The sequence below is a fragment of the Sander lucioperca genome, chromosome 22, assembly GCF_008315115.2.
Source record: "Sander lucioperca isolate FBNREF2018 chromosome 22, SLUC_FBN_1.2, whole genome shotgun sequence".
Lineage (NCBI taxonomy): Eukaryota > Metazoa > Chordata > Actinopteri > Perciformes > Percidae > Sander > Sander lucioperca.
Window position 1 is genome coordinate 26,159,106 of NC_050194.1, and position 16,682 is coordinate 26,175,787.

Here is a 16,682-nt window from a genome sequence, read left to right on the forward strand (position 1 = left end):
CGGCTGCTGAAAAATACCCTAGGTGATGCTATGCCATATTCTGTAATTGTAATTGTAGTTGTAATTAATTTATTTGAACAGGGACAGTGCACAAAAAAACATTAATAGATGTCTCGTGCCAAATTGCTAATTTCCGCCCATAGTCCCTGGGCAGGTAGATGGCCCAATAAAATACAGCCAAAGTATTTACAGTATACAATACAGATACATAAAGTCCTAAAAATCTACAGACAATATTGTCCCCCTATCCCACCCCATCTAGAGCTAAAACTGTTAGTTTCAGTAACCGCCCCAACATAATTTAACAGGAACTGCAGAATACCAGTGCTCTGTGAAATAGTCAGTAATTATTTCATGCCGATATTATAAGGTTTAGGCATTCTTAGACAAAAACATAAGCAATATATTGCACACAGTTTCCATTTGCATTTGAAATTTAATTCTAGCAATTTACTTATTTATCCACACCAGTGCCCTCTGTGTAGCGATGTTCACTCTTCTCAATAAAGCTAGCTTAACTGAATTATCCATGTGTGCCCTGGTGTTCACATGCAATACTATTGCTGCTTGTAGCTTCCTGCACAGCCGTCGTACCCCAAAATAACTTACAGAAGGCCCTCAAACCATTCAATATGCAAGCTACTATAAAAGGTTAGCACACTTACACAACCTAGTTTGAGTGAGACGGAGGAAGAGAGCTCTCTTTGCCCGGTCAGGCTCCGAGATGACGTTATCTTCTGCCTTCTGCCAAGTGTTTTTTTTTTTTATCTTCTTTACAGCTCACAGAAACGTGATACGACTAGTGTCTGGCTTTTGTTTGATATCTAGTGTGGGTAAAAAAACCCGTCTATTTTGCTGAGTTTCCTCCTAGTGAAATGCTCTGGGTGAATTTAAGATGGGCCTTAATTGTGAAGAGTAGACACGGAAGATCCAGTGTTATTTTTTTTCTCTCAACCTTTATTGTGCGATCGTTTAGTTTTAGTCACAGTTTATTAATATGCAATATCCAACGCTGTCACACACACACACACACACACACACACACACACACACACAGTGCGTGGCACTATCTTTGTGGGGACCTGTCATTAACATAATGCATTCCCTAGCCCCTTACCCTAACCTTAACCATCACCACTAAATGCCTAACCTTAACCCTTACCCTCACCCTCACCATAACCTAATTCTAACCCTAATCCTAAAACCAAGTCTTAACCCTCAAACAGACCTTTAAACTTGTGGGGTCCAGCATTTTGGCCCCAGAAAGCTGTCCGGACCCCACAAGTATACTGGACTCCCGGTTTTTGGTCCCCACAAATATAGTTAAACAAGAACATACACACACACACACACACACACACACACACACACACACACATACACACACACACACACACACACACACACACACACACACACACACACACACACACACACACACACACACACACACACACACACACACACACACACACACACAAAGAGAGGGTCCTGCCTACTCATGAGTGCTGTTTGTCTCAGTCCTGAAGGCTTTCTCAGTTACAAATCTTCTCTCAGAAGGTCATGTTAAGAAAAGAATGTCACCACAAGGTCCATTTAATAGCTGTTCTGGTGCTTTTGATCATATTACATGATCTTCATCAGAACATGTGATGTAGCAGGAGGTATCTGTTTGACATTACTGGTTTGTGTAAAATAAACACATAAAACTGGGTATTTAGCATAGATCATGGTCCCCCATCTCTTTCTGTATTGTATGTCTAGGCTTTTTATTCATGTATTGTACACCTTGCTGTATGTAAAATCAATTGCCCTCCAGGGACGAAAATACAGTTTAAGGTTTTATACAGCTGATATACTACAAGATTTATTTTAAGAAAATGTGATCATATAGCCTACCTTTCAATTCATTTTTTATTTTTTATTTAATTTTTAATTAATTTTTGCTTCCTTTTTTCTTACTGAGTATTTAAGCACCCCTTCCTAAGTGTAGCCTACGTATGTTATGTCATCATAATGTAAGATTGTAATGTTCATTGAAAGGAATTATTCTTTTAAAGTACGATGCAGAACTGTTCTACAATTGTTTGTGTCTTTAAACACAACTTTATTTCAAAAAAGTAGTTTACAGAAATTCAGTCATTGCAATACGTAAACAAATAAAATACAAAAATATATACAAATAATATAATATAAAAGTAAAAATGAAAATAATAGTCTAAATAGAAGGAAATAAAGATACAGAGGGGACAGACTTTCAGAGGAAACGTACCTCAAAGCCTGTTTCATACAGTTTATGCCATGTTTATGTGAAAGCCCGTTGCACACCGTTGCACACAGTTCCGAGCAAACATATCGGTTTTGAACGTGCCCCTGTTAGCTTAAACAGAGCAGTGCCGTGTGCAAAAGTTTGCTGTCCGCTTAGACACAACTCCATGTTTGTTCTGTCTTTTTGTTAAGCTAACCTGAGGCTGCTGTAAGTCGTTAACGTCATTTATTTCAATAACTGAACGCACCTGCTCTTAATTGATAGCTAATTGAAACATGACAGGCTGCCAGATGTGGTCGGAAACTTCAGTATCTCATTAACAGTAAGTCGCAAGTGGAGTGTTTCTGTCCTTTCTGATTTAAAGTTCCTCTAGTTAAGTTCAAATGATGGTTTTAGTTACTTGTTTGCACAGAGGTAGCTTCATCAGGAAGAGGAGGGGATGTGATATGATGTGGAAAGGGCTTAGTCGGCCATTTTAGTCACTGTAACATAAATGTATCTATCGTAACAGGCAGCTGTAAGTAGCTACATAGCATGGAGCAGCTCCACATACCACAGCAGTTATAGTCTAAGGGAACTAACGGTTTTTTTGTCTGTCAAAATGTACTTCTGAGTACTGAAATACACATTTTAGAGCAGGGGTCTTCAACGTGTTTTAAACCAAGGACCCCTAATCTGAGAGCGGGAAGGAGCAGGGAACCCCTACTAGCTACATTGTTTTATAAAATGTAGTTGCATATTAAACTGGACCTACAATAAAAGCCTAAAGCCTTTATACATTTTTATAATTATATTATATAATAATGAATTAATAATTGTTGGTATGATTTAATAATCATGTTTTTGTGTTAAACATACATGTGACAGTGAATCCTTAGTGACTACCTTACCTATAGGCCAGTAACCCTATTATGTATGTCTTTTTTCCCCCTCAAATAGGCTGATTTACATTTGCTAATAATATGTTGGATTCATGTGAAGACGTTTTTTTTTTTTTTAACATGTATTTATTGAGTTTTTGTACATTTGACAAACAAAAACAGTACAACAAGGCACATAACATAAAACAGAAAGGAGACCAAGGATCAAATGTAGTAGCTGTAGTACCCACAGTCATGAATCTGTACATCCATAGGTGTATGCTTCCACAAAATACATACAGCAGTTGTTTATCTCAACACCATATAGTACAGATGGCACACTACAGGCATTAGGAGTATGTTATCTTATTTTAACAAAAAAAAAACTTGCTAAGCCTATTTTTTTGTTGTGTAACTTAGCTTTTCTAAAGCTAAGTAAAAAGCCATTCCCCTCAACCATTGCGATGTGCCACATTGTGTGAGCAAGCAATGCATTTGGCTTCTAAAAAACAAATATTCAGTAGAGATCTAATTTTGTTAGGGTGAAGACATTTTCATTTTTGAAAAAAAAATTAAAAAGTTGCAAAGAAACTCCCTTCATTCATGTTGCCAGATGATGGTCTAGTACCGTAAACATCGCCTACTATTACATTTATTTTTTGCAAGTTAGGCAGTGTGCGGGAGTTTCTCTGCAACTTTTGACCTACTTATCCCCCCTCCGGCGCACCTGTCTCACATTATAGATGTGAAAGTATTTTTCTGTACTGAAAAAAACTAAAAACATCGATATTACGAGAGGGTCAGGTGAGAGGCTACTTTGGGGCAGATTGCAGCAGTTTCTCATGTGATACATTCTTCCCCAGACATGTAGTGTAGTGATGGGGGACCGATTCTTTTCACAGAATGGGTTCCTTCGTGTAAATGTATCGAACCTTTCAAGTTTTTATTCTTTCTTTTCAAGTGTTGTGCTTTATTTTGAGAAAAAAATATAAACAAATTCTCTGATGTCAGCTTGTTAAATGTGAATATTTTCTAGTTTCTTCTCTCCTCTGCGACAGTAAACTGAATAATTTTGAGTTGTGGACAAAACAAGACATCTAAAGGCGCTGACACACCGACCCAATAATCGGCCGTCTGACAGTCTGGCGAGGTCAGTGACTCGAGTCTGTTCGGTGAGTTCGGTGCTGTCGTCCGTCCGAGGGGCCGTCGTCCTTCATTTTGGCCGATTTGACATGTACAATCGGCGGGGCGGGCACTGCCAGCTGTCAGACTCAAATGACCATCTGATTGGTGGAGAGCTAACCAGGAAACGAGGAGCGGGATGAGCGTGACTAGAGTCTCTCAAAATCTGACGAAAACCTTTTAAACTGACCTTTGTTGATCTGAAATGAAGACAGATTCAGCAACTGCACGGCCTATTTCTCTCTTAAAATGTTTTCAGAAACACGTTTCGGTGAACTATTTTAGTCCAATATGAGATCGTATTCTGAACAAGCCGCCATGACAGTCTGGCTTTGAATTTCTGGAGAAACCAGACCCACGTGACGCGTTCGTCCAATCAGCTGCCGGTTTTCATTTTTGGGCAACAATACAGATTAGCGCCGCCCGCTGTTATGGAGACGTATTACGTCTCGTCACTTTGGTGTTCTGAGGCACTTTTTTGACCAACTCGGGGAGACTGATCAGCCCAACTGCCTTTTCTGCCGATGGTTGGCCGTCGGCTCTGTGTGTCTGGGCCTTAAGGACGTCATCTTGGGCTTTTTGGGAAACACTGATCCACATTTTTCACCATTTTCTGACATTTTAGAGACCAAACAACTCATCCATTCATCCAGAAAATAATCCACAGATTAATCGACAATGAAAATAATCGTTACTTGCAGCTAGTTGTAGTTAGTACTGTACTTAAGTACAAATCTGAGGTACTAGTACCGTACTTGAGTCTTTTCTTTTCATGCCACTTTCTACTTAATATATAAGAAATATTGTACTTTTTACTCCACTACATTAACCTGACAGCTTTAGTTACTAGTTACTTTACACGTTAAGATTTTTGCACACAAACACATGTAGTTTATAACATATGTTTTATTATAAATGAAACTAGCCAACAATATAACGGCCTACAAGTCCAGCTGACATGATTAAACACAGAACTGCTTTTATTTTTTGTTTCCAGCTTCTAAAATCTGAGGATTTTTGAAAGAATTGAGTACTTTTACTTGAAATACTTTAAGTACAATTTCCTGATGATACTTACATACTTTTACTTAAGTAACATTTTCAATGCAGGACTTTGAGTTGTAACTACAGTGTGGTGTTAGTACTTTTACTGCAGTAAAGGATCTGAATACTTTTCCCACCGCTGGTTGCAGGCAGCCATACAAAAATCGTATCGATCGCAGGTCTGCGGTCTAATTTGTGTCAGTTTGGGGGCCCTTGACGCAAAGAAGTTTTGGGAACCACTGGACTATGGGGTGTCAGCTGTAGTTGAGTTGCTATGGTGACTTGACTCCTCTGCCTCTGCTGGCTGCTGTGCTCATTTGTTTCCTCTCCCTGTTTCCACCTGTCCAGGTGCAATATTTGAGGAGAACGCCGTGCGGGACGATGAGGTTTTCCAGCTCGCCGTGTCTGACCTCAGTCTGAGCGATGACGTCCTGCAGAGCGAGAAGATCACTCACTCTATTAAACTCATCGAGCCCAACAACCCGTTCCAGGCGGTGCAGGAAGGTAAGGACGCTGTGCGAAGCCTCTTTATATGGTGCGACTGTCTGCGTGTTTGTGATGCTTCCAGGTTTGACCAAGGTACTTTTTTTTTTTTTTTGTTAGATTCGGGTTTGTTGTTGCTGCGGCGGTGTGTGTGTGTTAACACAGTATGTGTTCTACTTGCTTTGGCTTGTTAATGTTGAGGTTTTTGCTGGTTCTGTCTCTTGGTGGAGTATCCTCCCGGCTAATGACCCAGGTATCGACCGCCTAAACGCTGTTTAGATCCGGGCTGCCGCCTGCTCTGTGTCTGCTCTCAGAGGACGCTGCTGGTCTTTTGATACTGCGCCGCAGCACTGCTCCTTCGCCTTCTCTTTCCTCTGTCTTATCGTTTACCTCCAAGACTGATTGTCTCTCTATCACACCCTTCCCTCTCTTTCTTTCTCTCTATTGCTGGGCCCTGGTTTTGTCCGTGCAGAGGAAGCTAGGGGGAAGCGCTGAGCTGCGTTGAGTCCAGCTGTCCTTCTCTATGTAACTGCTAACAAAGAGGCTCGTGGGCCTCTTAGCTTTGAAAAGAGCTAATCTGATGCAGAGTAGGGCTGCATGATATGAAGAAAGTATGCGATAATGTTGCTTGTGATAAATAAACAGATATTGAAGTGCAATCAGTTCAGCTGCTTGCAGTATTCTGTTAAAATACAACAAAATGCTTGTTGAATTTAAAACAAACGAAAGCTAACAATCTCCGACATTCTTTTATTGAACAAATTGAACATTGAATTGAACATGAAAGCACCACTAAAAAATTTAAAGTGCAGATTTCTACTGATCTTTTCTTTCATCGAACACAAAAAATCTGAGTGTCTTTCACAATGTTTTTATTGCGCAAGGGGATATTGCGATGATGATGATAAAAAAGAAAAAACATATATTGTGCAACCCTAATGCAGAATTAAGTGTTTGATGTTCACAGTGGCCGCGGAAACCACATTGATGACGATGATGAAGTTCATGCTGGATGAAGTGCCCCTGTGTTGAGGGGGATTGTGGCGACCATATATATTTATATATATATAGATATATATCTATATCTATATCTGGATCCTCGCAGTGATGATGAAGACAGAAATGTTGACAATGGTGACAATTAAAGGGGTGCTATGCAGTTTTGACCATTTCTTCGCTGTTTTCTCGCTTTTAGCTCGCAGGTTTCTCTACAGAGCCCCCCCTACAGGTTTCTCTATAGAGCTCCCCCCCTACAGGTTTCTCTATAGAGCCCCCCCCTACAGGTTTCTCTATAGAGCCCCCCTACAGGTTTCTCTATAGAGCCCCCCCCTACAGGTTTCTCTATAGAGCCCCCCTACAGGTTTCTCTATAGAGCTCCCCCCCTTCAGGTTTCTCTATAGAGCCCCCCCTACAGGTTTCTCTATAGAGCCCCCCTACAGGTTTCTCTATAGAGCCCCCCCCTACAGGTTTCTCTATAGAGCCCCCCTACAGGTTTCTCTATAGAGCCCCCCCCTACAGGTTTCTCTACAGAGCTCCCCTACAGGTTTCTCTATAGAGCCCCCCCTACAGGTTTCTCTACAGAGCTCCCCTACAGGTTTCTCTATAGAGCCCCCCCCTACAGGTTTCTCTATAGAGCCCCCCCCTACAGGTTTCTCTATAGAGCCCCCCCCTACATGTTTCTCTATAGAGCCCCCCCCTACAGGTTTCTCTATAGAGCTCCCCTACAGGTTTCTCTATAGAGCCCCCCTACAGGTTTCTCTGTAGAGCCCCCCCCTACAGGTTTCTCTGTAGAGCCCCCCCTACATGTTTCTCTGTAGAGCCCCCCCTACAGGTTTCTCTATAGAGCCCCCCCCTACAGGTTTCTCTATAGAGCCCCCCCCTACATGTTTCTCTATAGAGCCCCCCCCTACAGGTTTCTCTATAGAGCTCCCCTACAGGTTTCTCTATAGAGCCCCCCTACTGGTTTCTCTGTAGAGCCCCCCCCTACATGTTTCTCTGTAGAGCCCCCCCTACAGGTTTCTCTGTAGAGCCCCCCCTACATGTTTCTCTGTAGAGCCCCCCCTACAGGTTTCTCTATAGAGCCCCCCCTACATGTTTCTCTGTAGAGCCCCCCCTACAGGTTTCTCTGTACAGCCCCCCCTTCATGTTTCTCTGTAGAGCCCCCCCTTCATGTTTCTCTGTAGAGCCCCCCCTACAGGTTTCTCTATAGAGCCCCCCCTACATGTTTCTCTGTAGAGCCCCCCCTACAGGTTTCTCTGTACAGCCCCCCCTTCATGTTTCTCTGTAGAGCCCCCCCTTCATGTTTCTCTGTAGAGCCCCTGAGGTGATGAAGACATGAATGTGGGGATGAGGATGAAGGCTTTGTTGTTGATAAAGATGCTGCCGATGATGATGATGATGATGTTGAAGACTAGCCGGATATAATGATGAGATATAAGGGAAAAACTATATCAAGTTTATTATAGTGCAGCTTATTATAGAGTAGCTTATACGTGTGTTTTATAGAAATACTGAGCTCGGATTCTTGCTACAGACAATCTCATTTTAAATATTATGTTGTAACACAATTAACTTGCCCAAAGGTCATTGCAAGAACACCGCTCGCTTATGTTTTTATGGATCTCTGCAGAGTTCCTCAGTTTTCCAGTTCAGTCAACGGTAACACAACAGAGTGTTGCTGCTGCACCATCTTTGATCGGTCCGTCAATATTTAGCAAGCTGAACAAATCTCTTTCCACAGCTGGAAACCGGAGTACGTCTCAGAAAGATGGCTCGGAGTTGTTCATGTTAAATATCGACTTGACGAGTGCGATCACAGAGTTGACACACTTCAGTTAGGTTTCTTGGAAGGTTTTTTTTGCTGCTGTTTTTAACAGCTCAGGCAGTGTTACATTTCATAACTGAGCAGAAAAGTGTGAGGGCACCTTGAGACCCTGCTTGCTTTTCTGCGCCTTTTCTCTCAGAGCGAGGCTGTAACATCAGCTAGATTACATCCATCACGAAGAGACCAGAGGTTGGAGCCTCCTGATTGGATGAGCCCAACATTTGTGTGACTGAAGGCTGGGTTGTAATCATGTGCCACGGAGGTGCAGATAAATCAAGTTGCTGTTGGTTGGGAGAGGCCTAAGTGACACATTTTGATTTGAATATCTTTAAAAAGCAACACAAGCGTGATCTCCATTACAATCCCACCTCCTCCTGACAATACTGTACGACTTGAAATACTACAGCGGCTATTCTGTCATTTTACATAGTTTACAGTTTTCAAAGCAAAGCATTTGATGGCTCTTAATTTCTGTTTAAGTCAAGACAAACTGCAGAAAAACATTTAGTAAGTAAGTAAAGTTTATTTATATAGCACATTTCACAGATTAAATTAAATTAAATTAATTTTTGTATTTTAATCAGATAAGATTAAAATACAAGAAAATGAAATACAAATAGAAAACATAACAAACAACCATAAGAAACCCTCGACTAACTAAAAGCCTGCTTGAAGAGCAGAGTCTTCAGTTGGATTTTTCCAACTATCATCTTAAAAGTCCTCATATTATGCTCATTTTCAGGTTCATAATTGTATTTAGAGGTTATACCAGAATAGGTTTATGTGGTTTAATTTTCAGAAAACACCATATTTTTGTTGTACTGCACATTGCTGCAGCTCCTCTTTTCACCCTGTGTGTTGAGCTCTCTGTTTTAGCTACAGAGTGAGACCTCTCACTGCTGTTCTATTTTTGTTGGGAGTCGCACATGCTCAGTACCTAGGTAAGGACTACTAGCCAGTCAGAAGCAGAGTATGAGAGCGTGTCCTGACAGTAGCTAGGTAAGGACTATTAGCCAGTCAGAAGCAGAGTATGATGGCGTGTCCTGACAGTACCTAGGTAAAGACTACTAGCCAGTCAGAAGCAGAGTATGAGGGCCCTGACAGTACCTAGGTAAGGACTACTAGCCAGTCTGAAGCAGAGTATGAGGGCGTGCCATGCTAGCAGCTAGGCGAGCATTATAACGTGTTCCAAAGTGACCACGTTTGTCTCTGAAGTAAAGGCTGGACTACAATAGAGCTGTTTGGAGCAGTTTGTTAACAGTGTTTTCTGTTGGAGATGGTAAGTCCCTTTGGGGTGGACTTTGGGCTTTTTCACTTTGTAAACCTATAACATGCACACAAAAGATATAGAACACAATAAAGGAAAGGGGAAAAGCCAGAAACCATAATATGAGCACTTCAAATAAAACCTCAACATGTGTCACTAACTCCACCCACATCCAGTGTCATTTGAGACGGTTGATGTCTTGACTTACTGTGGCTATGCTGTTGTGAAATATCAAGGTATCTTCACCATAATTGTTATTATTAAAACTCTTAATTTTTCCAAGACAAAATGCCGAAAAAAACTGTTGGATTTTTCCAACTGCCATCTTAGAACAACTTTGTGGCAACGTGTGTAACTAAAGTTAATCCACATCCAAAATTAGGGATGAACAGATCTGATACTGATATAAGTTATCAAGCCAAAACTGACTTTTTATTTTTCTTCTGCTTCCTTTTTATGCCAGCACTTATAAACATTTGATCACTGCCTGCGTGGCATCGAGATCCAATCTGTACGGAGACTGTCATCAAAAGGCCAGGGAGTTGGGTCATATGTAGACACACACACACACACACACACACACACACACACACACGTCTGATCCATGTTAACCAGGTGTAAAGCCTGCTGGTCTTTGCTACGGACGTCACAGGCGTTCTCTAATTCCATTTCCTGTACCAGCTGTTTCTCAACAGTGATTTGTCTGTACAGATTTTTTTTTCATCTCTTTTCTCAAGAGGACGTCGTTCAGCTGAGGCAGTAATCCACCCTGATCCAGACACACACATCTTGTTTTGTGGTTGCTTTAGTTTGTAGACGATTGTTTTCAGGCGCAGACGCTTTGCCATGATTTTAAAATGATGAAATGCTTTTGAAATACAGAGCGAGAGAGACAGAGAAGAGAGAGACAAATGCTGGATGAGGGAGAATGATATTAAGGACAGCGAAATGAAAGATGAGAGGGATGATGGCAGAGAGAGGAGGGAGAAAAAAGGTGAGAGGAGAGAGGGTAATGATCAGAGATATTAAGTGAGCGAGAGGGAGAGAGTATAAAGGGTGAAAGGCGAGAAAGAAAAACAAGGGGGTGAGGGTAATGAGGGGAGAGACTGAGAGAGAGAGAGGCGGAGTGAATAAGAAAAGAGGGGGATGTGCGTGTTGTGGGAATACTGTGTGATCAATACGATGTGGTGAAAGGTTGGTTAGATGACTGTGTGTGTGTGTGTGTCGATTATGGCTCAGCTGCTTGCTTGCTTGCTTGCCTGCCCTGACCTTTCTCAGAGCTCCCATGATCCTCGGTCATCAAAGACTCCGTTGACAGCCCGGGCTGTAGTGGATTATGGGTAGTGAGAGAGGGATTCACACCCTGCATAGGAAAGGAAAGTCTTCTTTTTGTCCATGGTGTACGCTGTTTTTTGTGGGTGCAATTTATAAAAAAAAAAAAAAAATCGGAGTCTGGTTTATATTGTCGTTATTGACGGTAGCTTGGCTATTAAAAAATGGTGGGTTTGTGCCGGACGTCCCATGTTGTGCTAGTGACGATTCTCTCGCTGACCAATCGTATTGGCTCAGCTCGCTTGGAACCTTGTTTGAAGTGGTACCAAAAAAAAAAAAAAAAGTAGCTAGGTGCTATCTACATCTTTTGCTAATGAAAAACCAAAAAAAGAGTCCAGTCGCACCATGCAGGGTTGGGTCGTTTGGATTTTTACGATTCCGATGCCGAACCGGTACTTCTAAACCGATAAAATATGGCATTTTAAAAGTAGCCTACATTTACGATAGCTAGCTAACGGTAGACTACAGAGAAAGTGTGATATTTTTACGTCCGTTTCGGATCGACGGAGGGAAAATATTTCAGTTAAGTGGAACCAAAATGAGGAACCGAAATTTCCATTCTAATCCGGTCCGATTCCTACTGGCTACGTAGGAACCCTTTCCATAGTGGAACTGTGTTTCGGTACCCAACCCTAATGCAACGGGAAAGTGGAATAAGAGGACACGAATAAACAACGCACAACAAAAATGAGTCTGAAATTTCACTGACAAAAACCAGACCGAAAGCTCTTTCATTTTTGTTTTGTAACGTTCACAAAAGTCTGAAATAAGACTAAAACTAACATTTCTGTCAAAAGACTAAAACAATCAAAACCACCTGCCAAAAGTGTCACAAAGCATCCAGTTCTCTTTCCACTCTACACACACGTGCTTCCATCTGCCGCTTGCCTAGAGCTCCTCTCAACAACGCAGCCAGTTTCTTACACTTCTTTTCACAACGAAGCCTCCTTTGTCACAATAGAAGCTGTTTATTCTGATATGAGTAGCTCTACATCAGGAGGCAGATATGCAACCCTTTTTAATGCCATCGACAAACGCTCTGTCGATCCTCGGAAAGGAAAATCTCACAGAAACCATCTGTCAAACCAATCCGCTCGGATTACATGCCTCCCGTTTCCCACAAAGAGGCTAAGACAGAGAGCTGTATATCTCTACCAACTCTAATCGTATCCGCTCAGTTTTCAATAAAGACGTCCCGTTATCCCGTGTTTGTTTTCATTCGCTGATGCTACATTTGGTTCAGCAGCCTCGACTCCCTGACCCCCCCCCCCCACCCCAGCTAGTAATACGGCTATAATCTGATGAACTTTCCAACACTGCTCACTAATTCTTTAATTGGCTTTTCGATTCAAACAAATTAGGCTAATTGTCTTATTATGATCCTGTCCGGCTCAGCTCAATTACTGTATACTTAGAGGAGAAATGACTCGACGACGGAATGTCATGTTCTTCATTTTCACTGTATTCCTCTCTTCGCCTTCTCTCCCTTTTTTATTTCTCTCTTTCTGCCCCTTCCCATCCTTCCCATCCTTCACCTCATTTCTTCAATTTCTTTCTTTCTGTAGTGTCTACATGTTCAAATCTTTCAGAATTAATTTGAATCTAGTTTGTCTTTCTCCGCATCTTATGTTGTCTCTACTCTTGGTTTAATTTGTTCAGCCTGCTTGGTTTCCTGCTTTTTATTTCTAGTGTTCACTCTCCTTTTTGTTTCTTTCATTTTATTTTCCTCTCAATTTTCTGTAGTGTTTTGTACACTGTTTATTATTTTCATACTCATTGTTTTGATGTCATTTAGTGGGGCCCATTTACTGCTGTGTGTGTGTGTGTGTGTGTGTGTGTGTGTGTGTGTGCGCTTTTTGGCAATAAATCTTATCCGTTGAAAAGCCTGTTTAGTTCCCTCAAATGGGGCCCCATTTGTAAGGAACGTGGGGGGTGTAATGGATCCCAAAACCCACGATACGGATCGGATCACGGTTTTTGAGTCACTGATCGGATCAATTTTCGGATTAGCACAGAAAAGGGTGGAACAATATATTTTTTAAATGCTTTCCATTTATTACTTAAAGATCTGTCATAAAACACAGCACTTTCAAGCCGCGGAGCGGAGTTCGCTTTCCCAGGGAAAACAAAGGACTTTCACCTTGAAATGCGTGTCGTCACTTTTTGTCGCCTAAACTTTACCGTACAGGGTACCTGCAGGGTCTTCAAAGTCTTAAAAATGTCTTAAACATAAGATTTGAAAAATAAGGCCTTAAAAGTCTTCCATTTCTTTTGAAAGTCGACTAACAAAATAGCCTGAAAATGTACTGTATGTCCGATGAAATTAGCGTCACTCCTTATCGACAGGACTTCTGTGCACTTGTCTGTGCGGTTGGTCTTTGTGGTATTTGTCCGGCCCCTCCTCTACTGTGATTGGATGGCTCGGTAAAAAATTGACACTGATGAGCGCAGCGTTTTACCCAATTTGAATCTCTCAACAGTCATGAAAAACGGCAGCTGTGCAGCGCTCAGCGCAGAACAGATGCTCAGCAACCACGCCACGCTGCTGCCGTTTGGAACGTTGTGTAAAGATGCGGCGCTGCCATTGCAAATAATCAAATTACGCTGGCCCCGCTTTCGGTTTTTTGGCGTGCACATCATAGTGAAAGTCATAGCTGTAACTCATAGCCTGGATTTATTAAATATGCATTCATAATCTTTTAAAATTGTCCCCAAGCTTGAAATGTATGAGGTTGTTTTCTAAACTAATCATTGTGTCAGTATCTGCCTTTTTAAAAAACTGACAAAGCCAGCAGCACCAACATCCCCTGAAGGATGATGTAAACTGTATTTTCATGTCAGACGCTCGAGCAGCTGCTGCAACTTTCCGTGTTGATTGCATCGCGTTCCTGATAAATAAGGATCTAAAAAAATAAGACTTTGTTCTTGCTCTAATCTGAGCTGTCAATTGACTGTGTGATCTTTGTTGGTGCAGACTAACAGCTCTGATGTTTGCCGTTTTCTCCCTCAGACAGCAGCCCATAATCACTTCACTCTCTCATCCACTGCTGTTGTTAGATGTCAGTGATCCAACGGTGTGGGGATATGAAGATATACTGTCTGTAGTTTTTTTCTGTAAGCCAGGGTGGAGTGTTAGTAATGCTATAATAACACTAAAACTCACTTTCCCCACATTTAACATCTAGAAGTTTCATTTGTTGTGTGTTCCCCACTCCTGCTAGTCTGGGGATCGAACCCGCAACCTTTTGCTCATGAGCTTGATTCCCTAACCCTCCACAGTACTGTACGTCACTGCAGCATGAAATGTGACCGTTTCTGTACAGAAACACAGCCCCGTTTCTTGCTCTTTGCTGAATGTTCTTCTCATCAGAAGTAAAGTACGAAACCCTTACAGGAGAAGTTTGGATCTTTTTGAAGCGGGGGGTGTATGAGGTACTTATCCATAGTCAGTTTGGTGAAGCGCTGAAAACATTGTAAATATAGCGTACACGTAAACTGATATGGATGTGTTTAGGTGTTTAAACTGTGTTTAGCTGCTGCTCCCGTCCACAGCAGCTCCCGTGTCGGTACTCCTGTCTGCTTCTCCAAACTGGGGGCCCGCCGACAGCCTTCTACTGCAGCTAACTGTTAACTGTTAGACAGGAACACTGAAGTTCTTCTCAAAGTTGGTTTACTTGCAAGTAGAGTCAATTTTACAGCACCCGGCAAGTACAGAAAAATGACTCCAGAACGCCTTCAACAGCAGCTTTTCTTATGAGTAAAATGAAGTCATAATATAAAAAAGGCGATGTTGTCTCTTATCTCTGGTCAGGCAGGGCATCTCCTCTGCCCTCAGGAGCATTCTGTGCTTTTCACACAAGGTTAGTCATTGGCTCCCATTATCTCGTGAGAAAGCCAGCAGTATTTTGGCTTTCTACCATGCAAACAGTTTGTTAACAGAAAAAGAAGAGTATCATAATTCTTTAACACTAACACACTGACTGTGGAGAAGTAGGTCATACAACCACACTAAACAAACATCTCAAGTATCCCTTTAATATGAATCCATACCTTGTGATCCCTTGGCACATACATGTCTGAGCTCTGAGTTCAGTCATGGCTTACTTTCATCGGATTGTTTCATCGAGGCCTGAGAAGAATTAAGTCTTTTTGTGTAGCAGTATTTACTTTTTTGTTTAAAATGTCTGACTCTGGTAGTCACCTCCATGCAGTATTTTGTTTATATTATTTCTGAGGTAATCACCTCATGAGCCCTTAGTTTCATCTTAACAGCCAGGTTGGCACACAAACTTTCAAATAAATGTGTGTGGAAAGCTGATAGAAACTCCCGGCTGCCAGTGTTAGCGAGGAAAGTCAACACGTTTACACTACAGGAATCTGTTCAGGAGGAGATGTTCATCTCACCATCTTATATTGAGGAGGAGGGGAAGAGGGGGGTGGTAGAAAGGATGGAGAGAAAGATAAAGGAAGATTGAAAGATATCCACAAGGACACAGAGACCAAGCCCCGGGCTGAGCTCACACACACACACACACACACACACACACACACACACACACACACACACACACACACACACACACACACAGAGAGAGAGACAGTTCCAGTTGAGTGCGTTTAGTGGTTGCGGTTGGTGATCTGAGTTTTGCTGACTGTGTCTGAGCGCCTCAGCTACTTTAGGAGCCGCTTGAACTTATTTTACATGGTTTTAAATTCTGCCTAAAGCTGTCTGTATGTCTGTCCTTCTCTTATTACTCTGTCCGTTCTAGGCTATCGATGGATTTGACAATGTTAAGGATATCGACTGTGTCACTGTTGGGGCGGGGGAAATGTCAGAAGCCCCAAAATCAAATGGTCGTACTGTAGTTTCTCATAGGACTTGAGAAAATTGTTAGTCGACTAACACTCCTATGATTTTGTTGATTAAACGATGAGTTGACTTAATTGACAGATCTGTGCGCTTTGAGTGGCCGTTAAGACTAGAAAAGCGCAACATATATGCAGTCCAATTAACATCTTTAAAACTAAGTTTCTCCACAAAGAATCATGCAAAAACACCACTTCCCATCTTGTGTTTACTAGGGCTGCACAGTTAATCGCAATTTTGTCGAAATCGCAATATGAACTAGTATTTAATATTTGTCAAATATTGCAAAATATGTGTCTAACCATTCTAAAAGAAAGTATTGTGGTGCTGCAGAAACATCCCAGCGTACAAATCCCATCCTACAGACTAAAGAAAAAAATCTTTGTTTCGTACCAATCCTCACTTCAATCATTTTTTTATATATATTTTTCAATGAAAATGAGAATAATGATACAAAAAATAATCACAATTAGATATTTTCCTAATATCGTGCAGCCCTACTGTTTACCACAGGATCTTGGAAATAAGTCATTTAGCATGAAAAATCCTAAAAA

The 16,682-nt window shown here is 41.6% G+C and overlaps 1 protein-coding gene across 3 annotated transcripts in view; it reads left to right on the top strand.

The window, feature by feature from the left end:
* The window catches only part of grid1b (glutamate receptor, ionotropic, delta 1b), a 669,588-nt gene that overhangs the window by 17,638 nt on the left and 635,268 nt on the right, over positions 1-16,682 (top strand). For 2 of the 3 annotated variants that reach the window (XM_031314943.2, XM_035997526.1), the window contains exon 2: positions 5,704-5,859. In XM_031314943.2, coding sequence (XP_031170803.2) covers positions 5,704-5,859 — 156 coding nt within the window. Of the gene's footprint in view, positions 1-2,324; positions 2,592-5,703; positions 5,860-16,682 lie in introns of those variants that run through there. The other variant, XM_035997527.1, reaches the window with a different exon arrangement.